This window comes from Mauremys mutica, chromosome 1 (genome assembly GCF_020497125.1).
Source record: "Mauremys mutica isolate MM-2020 ecotype Southern chromosome 1, ASM2049712v1, whole genome shotgun sequence".
In the NCBI taxonomy this organism is placed as follows: Eukaryota; Metazoa; Chordata; order Testudines; family Geoemydidae; genus Mauremys; species Mauremys mutica.
This window is the reverse complement of record NC_059072.1, coordinates 180,334,570-180,350,145: the sequence shown is the minus strand read 5'-3', so window position 1 is coordinate 180,350,145 and position 15,576 is coordinate 180,334,570. Positions and strand designations below refer to the sequence as shown.

The window sequence follows — 15,576 nt, the reverse complement described above, 5'->3', positions numbered from 1 at the left end:
AAAATGATATACTGCATCATAATGGTAAAAAATCCAAGCCAGTTGAAGTGTATACATATTGGAAAATGTAGATCCAATATGAAGTCAGGGAAACTCCATAATTCAAAGGAGCAATATCAAAGAACCGTTATTTATGGTTGCAGGCTTTCACCATTGAGACAAATAGAAATGAAAACCTGCCAGATTCCATCTTTAATAGAGGGTCATTACAAAAACTTGTTAAGGCAGTCTTAGTAGCATGGTGTGATCTAAACCTGGTAGGAAATATTCTGGTACTATAGCACCACAGAGATAAAACAGCATTCCCTTTTCTACAGACGTCTCTTTGTCCTTTTGCTGGGATAGATTGATTTGAAATAGGGTAGACATTTAAGAGTTCCCTTGAAGACAGTGGAAGTGTTCTTAATAAGTGTAGGTGGTTATTGAAAGTATTCTGAGGGAGACTATCATGGGGTGTATGGGGAAGCAGATGGGCAAGGCTGCTGCCAGAGGAGCAAGCAGGCTGGAGAAGGGAACTCCTGCCAGTAATCTGCTGAGAAGCAGCTCCAAGACAGCACCCTGAGAAGGGAGAACCAGACCAATAGGCTGGAAAGCCTACAGAAAGCACGAGAGGTAGGAAGGAGCTCAGGGCATGACCGGAGTTGCTAAGTCCTGATTGTGCCGAGCTGACTTAAGGGCCCTGAGCTGGAACCCAGTGGAGTGGGTGTGCTTGGGTACCCCTACCAACCCCCTGAGAGACTTAAGAACTGAGAGTGTTTTTCAGACCCCCTGGGCATCAGGACCAGATGACCAGGAATAAGGAGAAAGTTCACACACCGCAGTGGGACTTGGGCAAGAGGGACCAACTGACCATCTTGCCAGACTGAGTGAACTCTGGTGCAATTCTCTGCCTGGCCAGAAGGGGTGCTGTGGCATTAACACACCAGCCCTCAGAGAGCATTTACGTCCAAAAGAATTCCATACCCAACATGTTTAGTTCTTTATCTGTTTACTTGTTTTGGTGCTTAAATGGGAGCTGTGCTCTTTTCAAAATCCAGTCCATAGTCTCTGTATCCTCTCCACCCATCCAGTTGAGATCACTGGGTAAGAGGGCTCAAAGAGGAAAGAATTCTGAAAGCCACTTCTGTGAGGAGTGTGCAGCTAAATATGCTTTGCCTGGTTGAATGGCTAGGTTGTATTGAGAAGAGAAAAATAGTAGTGAAGAGGCACCTGATATATGTACTGCTGCTCTTTTCTCTGTGTTCCCACCAAAGGTATTAAATGATTGCTCAATTGGGATTAGTTGCAAATAGACAATTCCTTTAAAAAAATTCTATTGGTTTCCTGCTCCCACTGGAAGAAAACAGTTGGGAAGCGTATAAAATGGCAGGCAGCCTCAGTTCTAGTTTTCCATACCATACTTCTTCAGTCCCCCTACTGTTTTGGGAGAGGAAGTTGGGCGCATAAACCACGTCCTCTATCAGGATGCAGTCTTCCCTGAATGTGAGAATCTTTCTAAATCTAAAAATAATGTGTTAATGATAACTTCATCTATCTAGTTATTTAAAATTAGCATTTATTGCCCAGAAATTAGTGCAACAGGCCAAAGCAAATCAAGACAGCAATTCTGGGTCACAAGTGCAATAATTCATCCAGTAATAATAAGCACTGCAACTAGTTTAAAATCTCAAAATTACACTATGGGATGTAGTTCAGAATCAATAAATAATATGAGTCAGAAGAAAATGTGAAGATATAGGAATGGTATGAGCAGTTTCACAAAGTTCACAAAACTATCGACATGTTTTCCTCACATTCTAGCTCTGCCTCAGAGGAATAAACTGGAATTCAAAATAGTGATAATAGTTCTAAATAAAGTTTCTGGCTGCTCTTTACCCTCTTCAGTTATATTGGAGAAATAATTGGCCCTGGTTTCTTTCAGAACTTTCCAATATTGAGACAACATTGAGATTTCCACATAATATTGTGTATTCATAGCCCAAATGCTGCTTGTTCTTCCAGCCAGCATTCTTGTATCTGTCAAGGCCTCAAGCTCTGTTATATAACAAGAAAACTGCCAAAATATGAATCAGAAATTTTGTCTGACTTAAAGCAGTTTCTCAGCTTTATTGGAAATAGTAATTTTACAATTCTACAGCATCCTCTACTGTTTTTAGTATGGTTCATTTTGTATTTGTTTTCCAAAACATCCAGAGCAGTCATACCAATAGCAATATAAAATGCACAGTAAAATCACAGTAAGCTTGAACAAAACAGACTTAACAAACGGTAACCTAGGGATAGCAAAGTGCAGTACACATTGTCACTGGAAGGAGTCAGGTGGGGGCAGGCTGTCAACCTGGGACAGGCCTGGTGTGGTGAGACAATTGGCTGAGTGCAGGCGCTTCACAATCTGTCATGCGTTTCATCAGCTTGGTTGGTAGCTGCTTGATGGAGCCAATCTAGAGGAGTGTATCAAAAAAACAGGACAAAACTGTATTTGTTTATTTGTGTGAATTCCATACCTGACATGTTTGTTTTTGTGTCTTTGTTTATTTGTGTGAAACAAATGGACATTGACATGGCTACTAAAAACAGTGACATTCCCAGTTTTGAAGGAGGAATGATCGTCTTGCAAACATGCCAGCTATCACATCTCCCCTTAGAAGAAACAATAAAAAATCCTAACAATTTCTTACATTTTTAAATTCTTGAAAAATGGAAGAAGATAATAGAATAATGCTGTTGGTAATCATATCACAGATTAAATATGCATGCACACAATCCCCTCTATTAAGTTTAATGGGTTCAATTAAAATGCATCTAATAGCTCCGAAGTGCAATAAAGTTGCATCGTTTGTTAGAAGAGAATTTAAGTCCCTCCCATGAAGGAATCCGTCAGTCACAAGGATCACAAAAGGTTGGGGTTAAGTGGGGAAGGATCAGAAAATTTCTTAAGAGGAGATGGTTTCAGCAGCACCAGGGAAGATGCAATGTCAGAGTTTTGGGGTGAGGGAACAGAAGAAGATAGAGAGCATGAAGGTCAGAAAGGGAGTAGGAGTGCTCACTGTAACAAACCACTTCTTTGGTTATTGGATTTTGTGATTCTGGCTCTGAATGAATGACAGGATAAAATAATAATAAATTTTTAAAAGCAATTGTGAGATACTCATATTTTGTTTTCCTGTTCCTCTTATCTATCTTTATTTTAAAATGTCTTAAGAATTGAACCTCTTATATTGCAGTATTTTTTCCATATTTGGATTATTACTGTTTATTTTTTACTATGTAAACATTCTTTTTTTCCCCTCACTTCCTCTTATTTGCCTGTGGTTTTCTTTTTCTTTTTTAATTTTATTTTTATCTAGTAAATGGCTTCCGCCCCTCCCCCGAATCGGCGACCAAAAGCTTCTTCATGTATTTCCCTCCTCTCCCAGCCCCCAAGTGATATTTGAATTCTGATACAAATTCATTATTATTCAATTATTTTATTTTGTCAGATTTTCAGAAGTGCTCAGCAGCCAGCACACTCTCACTGTCGCACTTTCACAGATTTTCAGAACAGCTTGGTACAGTTCAGTTGAGCTCTTTTGAAAATCTGACCACTTTATGTGGTGTATAAATGTGAGCTCTGTTAATACTCTGGCCCTGGGCGTAGGTGCTGAACTCTTACAAAAACCTGGCCAAGAGTGTCATAAGAGTGCATGGCACTTTGCAAACAAGGGCTCCAATTGTGCAACTGACTTGGCCCAGGGTACTCTTGTACAGAACCCTATTGAAGTCTTTGGGGCTTGTCAGGGGTGTATAGAATTAACTGAAAGGTTAATAAGAAAATTGGCTGCCTGCTCAGCTGGGGCTGATTGATGGCCTCACAACAGCTGCAGAAGAGCAGGGTGGCTGCTTGAGCAACTGAGCCTGCAACAACAGATTGGTGAGAAGCCACCCAGGAAACCAGCAGATTCTCTGGGAGAGAGGAACATGGAGTGTGAGTTTGGGAAATAGCCTACAAGAGAGGTGTGGTGGGCAGCAGCAAGAGTGTGCAAGAAACTGATTCCAACTGCTTCAGATTGTATTGGAACCCAGAGGAATGGGCAGGCCTGGGTTCCCCTGCAGACCCTGCCAGTGAGGTTTTTAAAGTCTGCAGAGAGAAAGTGGTCCAAACTGCAAGAGAGTAGAGACTGTAGACAGTGGCAGATTAGCCACTGGGCTGATAGGGCGTGTGCCCTGGGGCCCTGGCCAATTGGCACGCCCGCACCCTGACCCCACTCCCAGGCAGGAGCACCAAGCAGGGTGGGGGAAGCCTATGTACTCTCACCCCACTCCCTGGAAGGAACACTGTGGGAAACCCCAGCACCCAAACCCCGGCTGTGACCCTGGGACTGGAAGAGCTCTCGCTCCCCGCTGCGGCTCTGGGTGGGGCAGAGCTTCTCTGGTCTTGGGGCCACAGGAAAGAGGGGTGAGAAAGAAAACGGGTTGTGGGGCCACAGTTGGGGGTGGAATGGGGCAGACAGTGGGTGGAACTGGACAGGGCCACAGGTGGAAGGGGCTGAACAGGGGCAGAACTGCAGGCAGAAGGGGTATTCTGTGGGTGTCCCACAGTATTCTTGCCAGCAAGTTAAAGAAGTATGGGCTGGATGAATGGACTATAAGGTGGATAAAAATCTGGCTAGATCATCAGGCTCAACAGGTAGTGATCAACAGCTCAATGTCTAGTTGGCAGCCAGTATCAAGTGGAGTGCCCCAGGGGTCGGTCCTGGGGCCAGTTTTGTTCCATATCTTCATTAATGATCTGGATGATGGGATGGATTGCACCCTCAGCAAGTTTGCGGATGACAATAAAGTGCGGGGAGAGGTAGATACTCTGGAAGGTAGGGATAGGGTCCAGAGTGACCTAGACAAATTGGAGGATTGGGCCAAAAGAAATCTGATGAGGTTCAACAAGGACAAGTGCAGAGCCCTGCACTTAGGACGGAAGAATCCCATGCACTGCTACAGGCTGGGGACCTACTGTCTATGTGTCAGTTCTGCAGAAAAGGACCTGGGGATTACAGTGGACAAGAAGCTGGATATGAGTCAACAGTATGCCCTTGTTGCCAAAAAGGCTAACAGCATATTGGGCTGCATTAGTAGGAGCATTGCCGGCAGATGGAGGGATGTGATTATTCCCCTCTATTCTGCACTGGTGAGGCCACACCTGGAGTATTGTGTCCAGTTTTGGGCCCCCCACTACAGTAAGGATGTGGATAAATTGGAGAGAGTCCAGCGGAGAGCAATGAAAATGATTAAGGGGTTGGGGCACATGCCTTATGAGGAGAGGCTGAGGAAACTGGGCTTATTTAGTCTGCAGAAGAGAAGAGTGAGGGGGATTTGATAGCCTTCAACTACCTGAAAGGGGATTCCAAAGAGGATGAACTAGGTTGTTCTCAGTGGTGGCAGATGACAGAAAAATGAGCAATGGTCTCAAGTTGCAGTGAGGGAGGTCTAGTTTGGATATTAGGAAAAACTATTTCACTGGGAGGGTGGTGAAGCACTGAAATGGGTTACCTAAGGAGGTGGTGGAATCTCCATCCTTAGAGGTTTTTAAGGCCCGGCTTGACAGAGCCCTGGCTGGGATGATTTAGTCGAGGGTTGGAATAGATGACCTCTGAGGTCTCTTCCAACCCCAATCTTATATGATTCTAAGGGGTGCAGTGGGGAGCAAAGAGCCTATCAGCTCAGGGCACCTCTGCTTCCTCCCTTCCTGTGAACAACAACGATAATATGATGTCCCTGCTCCCCCTTCCCATCAGTATTTGCCCTGGGAAAAGGTTGAGGAGTGCCTGAAGTTGCATCCCCACAGCCTGGGAAAGGAGAGAGGGGACCCTACTGCATCTCCCCCAGGCCTGGGAGAGTGGTGTGAAGAACCCAGGGGGAGCAGAGGTGAGATGGAGGGAGGGGGGCTGAACTGAGTGGATGGGGTCTGTATGGGGACAGAACTGATAGTGGGTGGAGGACAGGATTAACTGCTGGGCAGAGGATGGACAGATGTGGGGACGATAGCTCCTGGAGCAGAGGCTAAAATCACCAAACCCATTACATTTAGGAGAATGGGCAACACTAATTCTCACACAAACACACCGGTGATGGGTGGGGAGAGTTCAAAAATCAAAAGACAGAAAACATAATATAATAAGATTTATCTTTTTTGGGGGGAATATTATGATTTTGGGGAGGGGCTGATTCTTGATTTTAATCTATTGAGGTTGGCAATACTGCACATGGACATACCAGTCTCGTGTCAGATTTGGGCCAAATAAAATCCTATTGAAGAGTTTGCAGTCAGTGTTTAGACACAGCATAATGGGTGAAGACAATGGAAGTAATGAGGGTAGATAAATGGGTTACCACAAAATATCATATGATTGTTTTGGTTATTTTTGCATGTCTTTTACTGGTGCTGTTAAAAAGTACATTTCTGTTCAGTGTGTGTGATTTAGTATTTATACACCAAAGGGATTGGTGGAAGGGGGTGATAGAGAGAGGAGAGGAAAGGAAGTAAGAACTAATGAGGAATCAGGGCCCAACCCTGTACTGAGAACCATAGGGATTTCATTGGGGCTTCTCACTGGCTCAGGAGTCTTCTAGAATCAGCATATTGGTCTCCATGTAGGATCAGAGTCTTAATGTCTATATTTTTTGATGGAAAGAGAATGATAATGAACACTATGAATGAAATTCACCCAGGAGCTGAGAACTACTGCAAGGTCCTTCAGACATTTCAGTCACACCTTGGGTTTGCATGCCAGGGATCGGGAGCAGAGTTGGCTGCACAAGGGGTTTCTGCTCCCTCTACAGGCCACACTAGAGGCTTCTCTATGCAAAGACCTAGTGTGCAGCAAGCCAGGGTGCAAATGTCCTGCACACTAGCTTGCTGTGCACTAACTGGTTATGTGGATCCTGTAGCCGTGCAGTAAAAATTCCATAGTGTGTTTTGACATACTGCTCTTTTAAATAGTCGTACATCAAAGTACATTACAGAACTTTGTGATGTGTAGCAAGGTTCATGCAGTCACTTAGTGCAGGGCAGGCTAGTTCGCTGTACATTTTCATCCTGGCTTGATGGGTACTAAGTCTCCATGTAGACAATCCCTGTGATCTGCACGCATGCCCCCCCCAAAATGGCCTACGTGGAGAGGGTCAAGGAGAAGGGTCATGAGATTGTTTACATGGACGGGCTGGCCGCAACGTGCTGTTTAAGTGGCACAAAGAGGCTGGAGTAGCAGATTCTGTAGGATGTGCTGCTGCCCCATGCTCCTAACTCTGAGTTGATGCTGTTGGATTTAACCTTCCTTGTGTCCCCATATGGTTGACTCTGTATCACTCAATTATTTGGATTTTATGCTAGTGACATGAATTTCACCTCAAAAAGAACTAATTAGCACAATCCAGATGTATTTACATTACCTCTCCCTTTAAAGTAGAAGAATCTGAAAGTTCCATGTTGTCTTTACTGTAGCTACACATTTAAGAAAGGGCTTTAGCAGTAGGGTTGCCAACTTTGTACTCAGACAAAACCAAACACCCCTACTCCGCTTCTATTCTGACGTCCCGCCCCCCTGCTCATTCCATCCCCCCTCCCTCTGTTGCTCACTCTCCCCACCCTCACTCACTTGCTCATTTTCACTGGGCTGGCTCAGGTGGTTGGGATGCAGGAGGGAGTGAGGCCTCTGGTGGGGGTGCAGGCTCTGAGGTGGAGCTGTGGGATTTGGAGTACAGGAGGGGGCTCTCGGCTGAGGAAGGGGGTTGGGGTATGGGCTCTGGGCTGGGGGTGCAGGTTCCAGGGTGGGGCCAGAAATGAGGGGTGCAGGGTGTGGGAGGGGGTTTCCCTCTGGGGCAGGAGGTTGGGGTGCAGGAGGATTGAGGGCTCTGTCTGGAGTGTGGGCCCTGGGGTGGGGCTGGGAATGAGGGATTGGGGTGCAGGAGGTGGCTCTGGGCTTGGGATGAGGGGTTCAGAATGCAGGAGGGGGATCAGGGCTGGGGCAGGGAGTTGTGGCATGGGAGGGCTGAGGGCTCTGGGGTGGGGCCATGGATGAGGGATTTGGGGTGCGGGAGGGGACTCTGGGCTGGGGCAGGGAGTTAGGGTGTGGGGAGATGTGAGGGTTCTGGGTAGGGGTGCAGACTCTGGGGTGGGACTGGGGATGAGAGGTTTGGGGTGCAGGGGGGTACTCTAAGCTTGGACCAAGGAGTTTGGAGGGTGGAGGGGGATTAGGGCTGGGGAGGGGGTTGGGGCACAGGACGGGGTCAGGGGTGCAGGCTCTGGGTGGCACTTACCTCAAGCAGCTCCCAGAGCAGCGGCATGTCCCCCTCCATCTCCTACATGGAGGCGTGGCCAGGCAGCTCTGTGCGCTGCCACGTCTGTAGGCGCTGCCCCTGCAGCTCCGATAGGCCGCAGTTGGCCACTTGAGGCGGGGGTAGCATGTAGAGCTCCCTGATTGCCCCTATGGGGCGGGACATGTTGCTGCTTCCTGGAGCCGCACAGAGCCAGTGCAGGCAGGGAGCCTACATTAGCCCTGCTGCACTGCCCACCGAACTTTTATTGGCCCTGTCATAAACAGATAGTTAATGGTTAATGCCTCTTTCACCTGTAAAGGGTTAAGAAGTTCACCTAGCCTAGCTGACACCTGACCAGAGGAACCAATGGGGGAACAAGATGTTTCAAAAGGAAGGAGGGTTTTTTTCCTTTGTTAGTTTTTCAGTTTCAGCCAGAGTGAAAAAGATCAAGGAACCAGCCTCTTATCAGAGTAGTAAGTTTTAGAAAGAAATAAATAGGTTTATGTTTATTTCTTTGTAACCTGTCTTGTGCAATTAGAGGTAGAATCAAATTGGGTATTGGGGTATTTTCATTGGTGTACTAAGTTTTTGCCCAGGGGAACATCCTCTGTGTTTTGAATCTGTTGTCTGTGAGAGTAGCTGGTATGCTAATCTCTCCCAGAGGGTTTTCTTTTACCTTTCTTTTCTTTAATTAAAAGCCTTTTTTCTTAATACCTGATTGATTTTTCCTTGTTTTTAGATCCAAGTGGATTGGATCTGGATCTACCAGGAGTTGGTGGGAGAAAGGAAGGGGGATGGTTAATTTCTCCTTGTTTTAAGATCCAAGGGGTTTGGATCTGTGTTCACCAGGAAATTGGTGAAGTTTCTCAAGGGTACACAAGGAAGAGAGTGCTTGCGAATGGTGGCAGCCAGACCAGATCTAAGCTGGTAATTGAGCTTAGAGCTTCTCATGCAGGTCCCCCACATCTGTACCCTAAAGTTCAGAGTGGGGAAGGAACCTTGACAGGCCCAGTCAGCGGTCAGAAACCAGACACCTGGCAACCCTATTTAGCAGTCTGTTTTTAAAGTAACTATAAGATGTTATCTGTATGCAAAAACAAAAGAGTAAATTGTGTTCCTGATCTTTGGTGATGGAATTATGCCAGGGTATGTCATTCATCCTTAGGTACAATAGCTGTACCTAAGGAAAACAGGAAATCTCAAAAGATCTTTTTTCGGGAGTCTCTTCATATGAGTCTAGTTCAGAACCTGAACTCATGAAATTTTTAAATATATTTTTTTTTGTGGTGAGTTTTGTATGCTGCCATTAGAAATTTCTAGTCATTTTATCAAATTCTGGCTTGTGTAACCCTATTGACTTAGTGTGAATGTAACTGAAGATAGAATTTAGCTCCAGGATTTTATATTACTGCCCTACAAAATATCCACCATTCTACAATATATCCAATTGACCTCCTATAGGTCTTGCATTATATTTCCTTTACTGCTGCTGAGAATGTTATAATGCCTTTTGATTTGACATATATTATTTCTCCATGTGTTTCCTCTAATAATTATGATTTGTACATTTATCCACACTCAGGGCTACAGATTTCCTATTAGGAGGACTACTTAAATGATTTACTGTATTTTGGTTTAGTAACCTCTTTTTTTTTTCTGTGTACCAATTGCAGCAAAGCTAGAAACTTTGTTTTCAGTACCACTTTCTAGCTGTTTTATATAACTAATAAAGCCACTAAAGTCTCCTCTTTCTTCCCAGAGTAGACCTCTTTCTATCTTGAAAAGGTTCCATCTACTGCTGATCTCTTTGTTCCTTCCTAATGGCAGTTTTCAGCCTACGGAGTCTCTTTTCATCTGTTTTCTTGACTTAAGAATTAATTATTTAAATTTGTCAAGTGTTCTGTGTAAATATAAGTACATCAGGTCATAGTTCCCCTAAAAGCTGCTCTAAAAGAGAGAGTAGAATTTCTAGCCCTGCATTTCTTCATATTGGGTTTTGTGTTGGGTTTTTTTGGCATTCACAGATGCATAGAACTATGTAAAAACAGCCATACTGTGTCAGACCAATAGTCCATCTAGCTCCATATCCTGTCTCTGACAATGCCCAATGCCATATGTTTCAGAGGGAATGAACAGAAGAGGGCAATTTCAAGTGATCTATTACCTGTAATCTGGTCCCAGCTTCTGGCAGCTGGAGGTTCAGGGATACCGGGAGCATGGGGTTGCTTCCCTGACCATGTTGACTAATAGCCATTTATGGACCTATCCTCCATGAACTTATCTAATTATTTTTTGAATCCAGTTATGATTTTGGTCTTCACAACATCTCATGGCAATGACTTCCACAGGTTTACTCTGTTAGTTTTTAAACCTACTGCCTATAAATTTCATCGTGTGACCCCTCGTTCTTGTGTTAAGTGAAGAGGTAAACACCTCGTTATTCACTTTCTCCACAACGTTCATGATTTTTTATAGATTTTATAGATTTTAATCATATCATATCCCTTAATTCTTTTTTCTAAACTGAAGAGTCCCAGTCTTTTTAATGTCTCCTCATAGAAGCTGTTCCATTCCCCTAATCATTTTTGTTGCCCTTCTCTGCACCTCTTCCAATTCTAATATATATTTTTTGAGATGGGGGATAACCAAAACTACACGCCATATTCAAGGTGTGGATTTATATAGTGACATTATGGTCTATCTATCCCTTTCCTAAAACTTTTGACTTCTGCTGCAGTTTCAGCAGATGTTTTCAGGGAACTATCCCTGATGCCTCCAAGATGTTTATTGAGAAGAAATGTCTAATTTAGACCCTGTTGTTTTGTATATTGAGGTGGAATTTTTTTTTCTCAATATGCATTACTTCCTGCTTTGTAACTGTTAAGTGCAAAGCTGACTTCTTTTTTGAATAATTTTGTATTGTCTGCAGATGTTACCAATTCACTGTTCACCCTTTTTCCAGATCATTAATGAATATGTTGAACAGTGCAGGTCCCAACACAGAGCCTTGGGGGTACCACTAGGTACCTCTCTGCATTAACTAATGAGTTAACATCACTATTTTCTCTTCAGATAATAATATTTATAAAAGATGAACAGGCTTTTATCCATGCTCTAATATGCTTATATCATTTAATTTTCATAATAAATATTGAAATAGACTGCCCATCACACTTCAACAATGAATATGCCCCAGCAACAGTAACAAAATAAAAATCTCTCCCCAGCAAGCATAATATTCCTCCAGTCTTCAGCACACTCTCTTCTCAAAAGCCCACGGAAAAGATGGGCCTTACACCATGTCTGAAAAGTTACAAAATCTGGGCTCTGGTAGCAGGGCAGGCTCCAGGTTTTTTGCTGCCCCAAACAAAACGAAAAAAGAAAAAAAAAGCCGGAGTGCTGCCCCTTGAAAAGTGCTGCCCGCAAAGGGCTGGAATGCTGCCCCTTGGCAGTGCCTAGAGCTGGCCCTGTCTGGTAGATCAAGTGTGAAGCGAGTTCCAAAGTCAGGTACTGCACACAGGGAGTGCTCTGCCAACCCTGCCTTATCATTTGTATAGAGAAAGCTTACCCTTAAATGCCTCTGATCTCAACCGTTGCAGTATGATGCTATAGGCTGCTTCCTACCTCCTCCCTCCCCCTGCTCCAGCCAAAACAGCCTATTTGCCCTGTCTCTGTCTTTGAGATGCTGCTGCTATTTGTTTTCTTTGGTGTGCTTCATCTCCTTACCTGAGTAATATACTGGGCAATATCCTACAGGACTGATTCTCTCCCACCCTCCTGCTCCTATTGCTGTACTCTTGTACCTGCCTTGTTTTGACCTATTTTTTCCCTAATTTTTTAACTGATTATGCTTCCTGTGTACTTTACTAACATCTCTTCACTTTCTAATAGCAAACTGCTCTTCCATAAGTGCCTCTGTGAAGTTCCTCCCAATGGGAGTTCCTGGAAATTAGTTGGCAGATCAGAGATTTCTGCGTTAAACTTATAAATCTTAACTGGAGCATGCTATATTTTTCAGAAAGGTCAGAAATTTATGATTGTCTATTTAGAGTATAACACTGTAGACAAGTCTAGCCCCTTGCCTACATGGCAAAAATCTGCTTTAACATTTCCAATTTCTTTTGTAAATCCTAGCACCTTTGCATTGCATCCCAGTGCTTACTTTGGTGATTCCAAAGAAAATTGTAATGTTGTCAGTCTTTTAGATCCATAAACCCTTCAACCTTTTGAATAAATTCATTGTATAAGCTACTGTAATACCAGGATACAAGTAACTGTGTTAAAAACAATTGAATACATTTATTAATGAGGGCAAGGATGGATTTGTGGGTAAAACATAAGAATGAAACTCAGGAGGGCTGGATTCTCTTCCCAGTTGTGCCAAAGCCTGCCTGTGTGTGTTTGGTAAAGTCAGTTTTAACTTCTCTGACTTAGTTTCCCAGTCTGTAAAATTGGAATAATAATACTTCCCTACCTCAGAGGGATGAGGAAAATTTAAATAATTAAAGTTTGTAAAATATTTGAGACTATCTGATGTAAAGTCCTATGTAATAGAAAAGTGTTATTTATGGCATAGATATATGCCCTAATAATATAACAGCATAAACTATATCCCCATGAAAAGAGTGGAAATAAGTTTTCAATCTGATAATTTGTGAAATTTATAACTATATGCTGCCAAGTCTCATTTTAGATGTCTTGGCCTACAGAGAGAACATTTAGTTCCTTCAAATATATTAGACTCGTCCTGTTCACCATATGTATCTACGAGTTTTAGGCAACAGAGAGTTCTACAGTTTCATTAAACACACAAGTGAAACATTGGGTCCATTTGAGTCCTACTGCTATGTCCTGGTCCTGCAAACATTTACATATGTGCATAAAATGAATCACATAAATAGTCCTGCTGAAGTCAGAGTGACAACTTGTATGCTTAAAATTAAGCACTTTCTAAGTTTAAGTGCGTGCAGGACTTCAGATACTATGATGCTTCCCTGATTCAGGGCCAGGCCTGAATTTTTTTGCACTCCCTTCTCAAAACTTAGGGCAAGGGTAGGCAACCTATGGCACACGTACCAAAGGCGGCACGCAAGCTGATTTTCAGTGGCACTCACTGCCCGGGTCCTGGCCACTGGTCCGGCGGGCTCTGCATTTTAATTTAATTTTAAATGAGGCTTCTTAAACATTTTTAAAACCTTATTTACTTTACATCCAACAATAGTTTAGTTATATATTATAGACTTATACAAAGAGACCTTCTAAAAACATTAAAATGTATTACTGGCACGTGAAACCTTAAATTCGAGTGAATAAATGAAGACTCAGCACACCACTTCTGAAAGGTTGCTGACCCCTGACTTAGGGTCTGTGTCACCTCGTACACTTGGACCCTCTGTATAAGTCAGAGATTTCTGTGACCTTGTCTACACACAAGTTCTACTGATTTAAATATCTGAAATAAATGTAGTGATGGAATTGTATAGCTAAGCCAGGTACTATTCATTTAACTCTCTTTTTAAGCTTGCTGAAGGATAATGATGAGTTGTTACAGATAACGATTGAATTAAATACATCTTTTTTTGTTGCCAAGTCTGGAATTTTTACTCTGTATGACAGGTGAAATATTTTTTAATATTAAGACTTCATTTTCTTTCAGCCCTATGCCAAGATGTAGCAGAAAATTCTATAAGGGAGGTGAAATGTAATATTTTTAAGGAATTTTTGAAAAAATGGCCAACCATACTGTTTGAGGGTGAATTAATATTTCAAGAAGTTGGAACAAATGCTGATTCAAGTGCATACTACATAGCTAATTCTGAGGCCACGTTCTTTCAGATGGAAATAGCAACATTTACAAGTTAATAGATAGGTTTGAAATCCATTTGAAGGCTTCAGGAGATGCCGAGTGTGCCTTTGCTATACCTCCTGGAAATGAAAAATGGGATGCTTGTTCACAAGGTGTTCAATGGTTCACAGGTCTCTGCATTGCACTACAGTGAATCCTTGATTCTCCACTTGCGCACCAGGTGCATTCCATGTAATGTCTTAATATGGTTGATGTTTGTCCACTGTCTTTAGTGGGACTTTAAGGCAAGTGTGAGGTGGGTGAATAAGGCTGTCATGGAGCAGGAGCTTGTACTCATGCAACATACCATAGCCAAGAGATGGCTAGGAGGAAGGATGTTTGAGAGGCATAAGGGTGTTGGTTACAAGTCTCATAGCTGCATTTAGCTGGATCTCAGTGAGGTCTGTGTGTGTGCTTCTTCCCTAAACAGGTTCACAGTACTCAGCTGTGGAATAAAGTAAAGCCAGAGTTGCTGTTTGCAGTATGTGAGCATCACGACCCAAGCTAGAACTTGCTAGCTGTTGGATTATACTGATGTGACTCTTTGTTTTATGGCTCACCTGCTTCAGATGTTAATGAGTAAAGCTGCAATCAAGGGGGGCTCCTAGGTAGCGGGATTTAGGATTGTGGGAGATTGCCTTGTCACAAAAGTTTATGCTCATCATCCTTTTATCTTCAGAATTGTGGAAATGGAAAACCAAGGACACTGTTTTTGATGGCTTGAGTTTGAACCGCCAGTAATGACAGTAGTTTTCCATCCTCTTCTGCTTCTTTGAATGTTACTGCCTGTGTCACTAGTGCCAGATTGTCTGTATAAATTCATTTGTGGCATATCATTTTGGTCACATCACTTACATATAAGCTAAGAAGGGACGGTGCTAGTACTGATCCCTGTGGGAGGCCATTGTGCAGATTCAGCTTTTTGCTAAACTGAATTCAGAGTTAGACATGGAACATTCTGCCTGAAATCATTGACCTAATGAGTTGAAATGCCTGGTTGCATTGAAGGGGTTGGATAGCTTCAGCAGTAGGCTCTTGTGCCAGACAGTGTCATAGGCTGATGACAAGTCTATAAAAGCTGCGGCTGTTTTAAGCTTCCTCTGAGGTGCTTCCTGTACATCTAATAAATGTATCCATCTGTCACCCAGCATCTGATAGTGAAGGATGCTACAGCATGTTTATTAGGAAGTAATACATGTTTTATTAGCCTGTATGCATACATTTGGGTATATGTCAGTAAATGCTTGGGCTTGGCCAGTTCCCCATACCAGATTCTTGCAAATTCTTTTGTACTCCTTCTCTAGCACTCCCAAACACTGACAAACATCTGCTCAGTGATTCCATTGATTTATCTTCTATGTATTGCAACAGATGGATTTTAAAAATCCTTTATGAAGCTATATTTTATTAGGCACCACTGCAATTGCCACATCATGCAGTAA

The 15,576-nt window shown here is 43.1% G+C and overlaps 1 protein-coding gene across 7 annotated transcripts in view; it reads left to right on the top strand.

Annotated features, from left to right (window-relative positions):
• CADM2 (cell adhesion molecule 2) overlaps positions 1–15,576 on the top strand; it is a 996,746-nt gene that overhangs the window by 686,533 nt on the left and 294,637 nt on the right. The window contains exon 1 of one of the 7 annotated variants that reach the window (XM_045002082.1): positions 3,874–3,964. The exons of the other annotated variants lie outside the window; for them this stretch is intronic. Coding sequence (XP_044858017.1) covers positions 3,958–3,964 — 7 coding nt within the window. The 5' untranslated portion in view covers positions 3,874–3,957. Of the gene's footprint in view, positions 1–3,873; positions 3,965–15,576 lie in introns of those variants that run through there. 7 annotated transcript variants of the gene reach the window in all.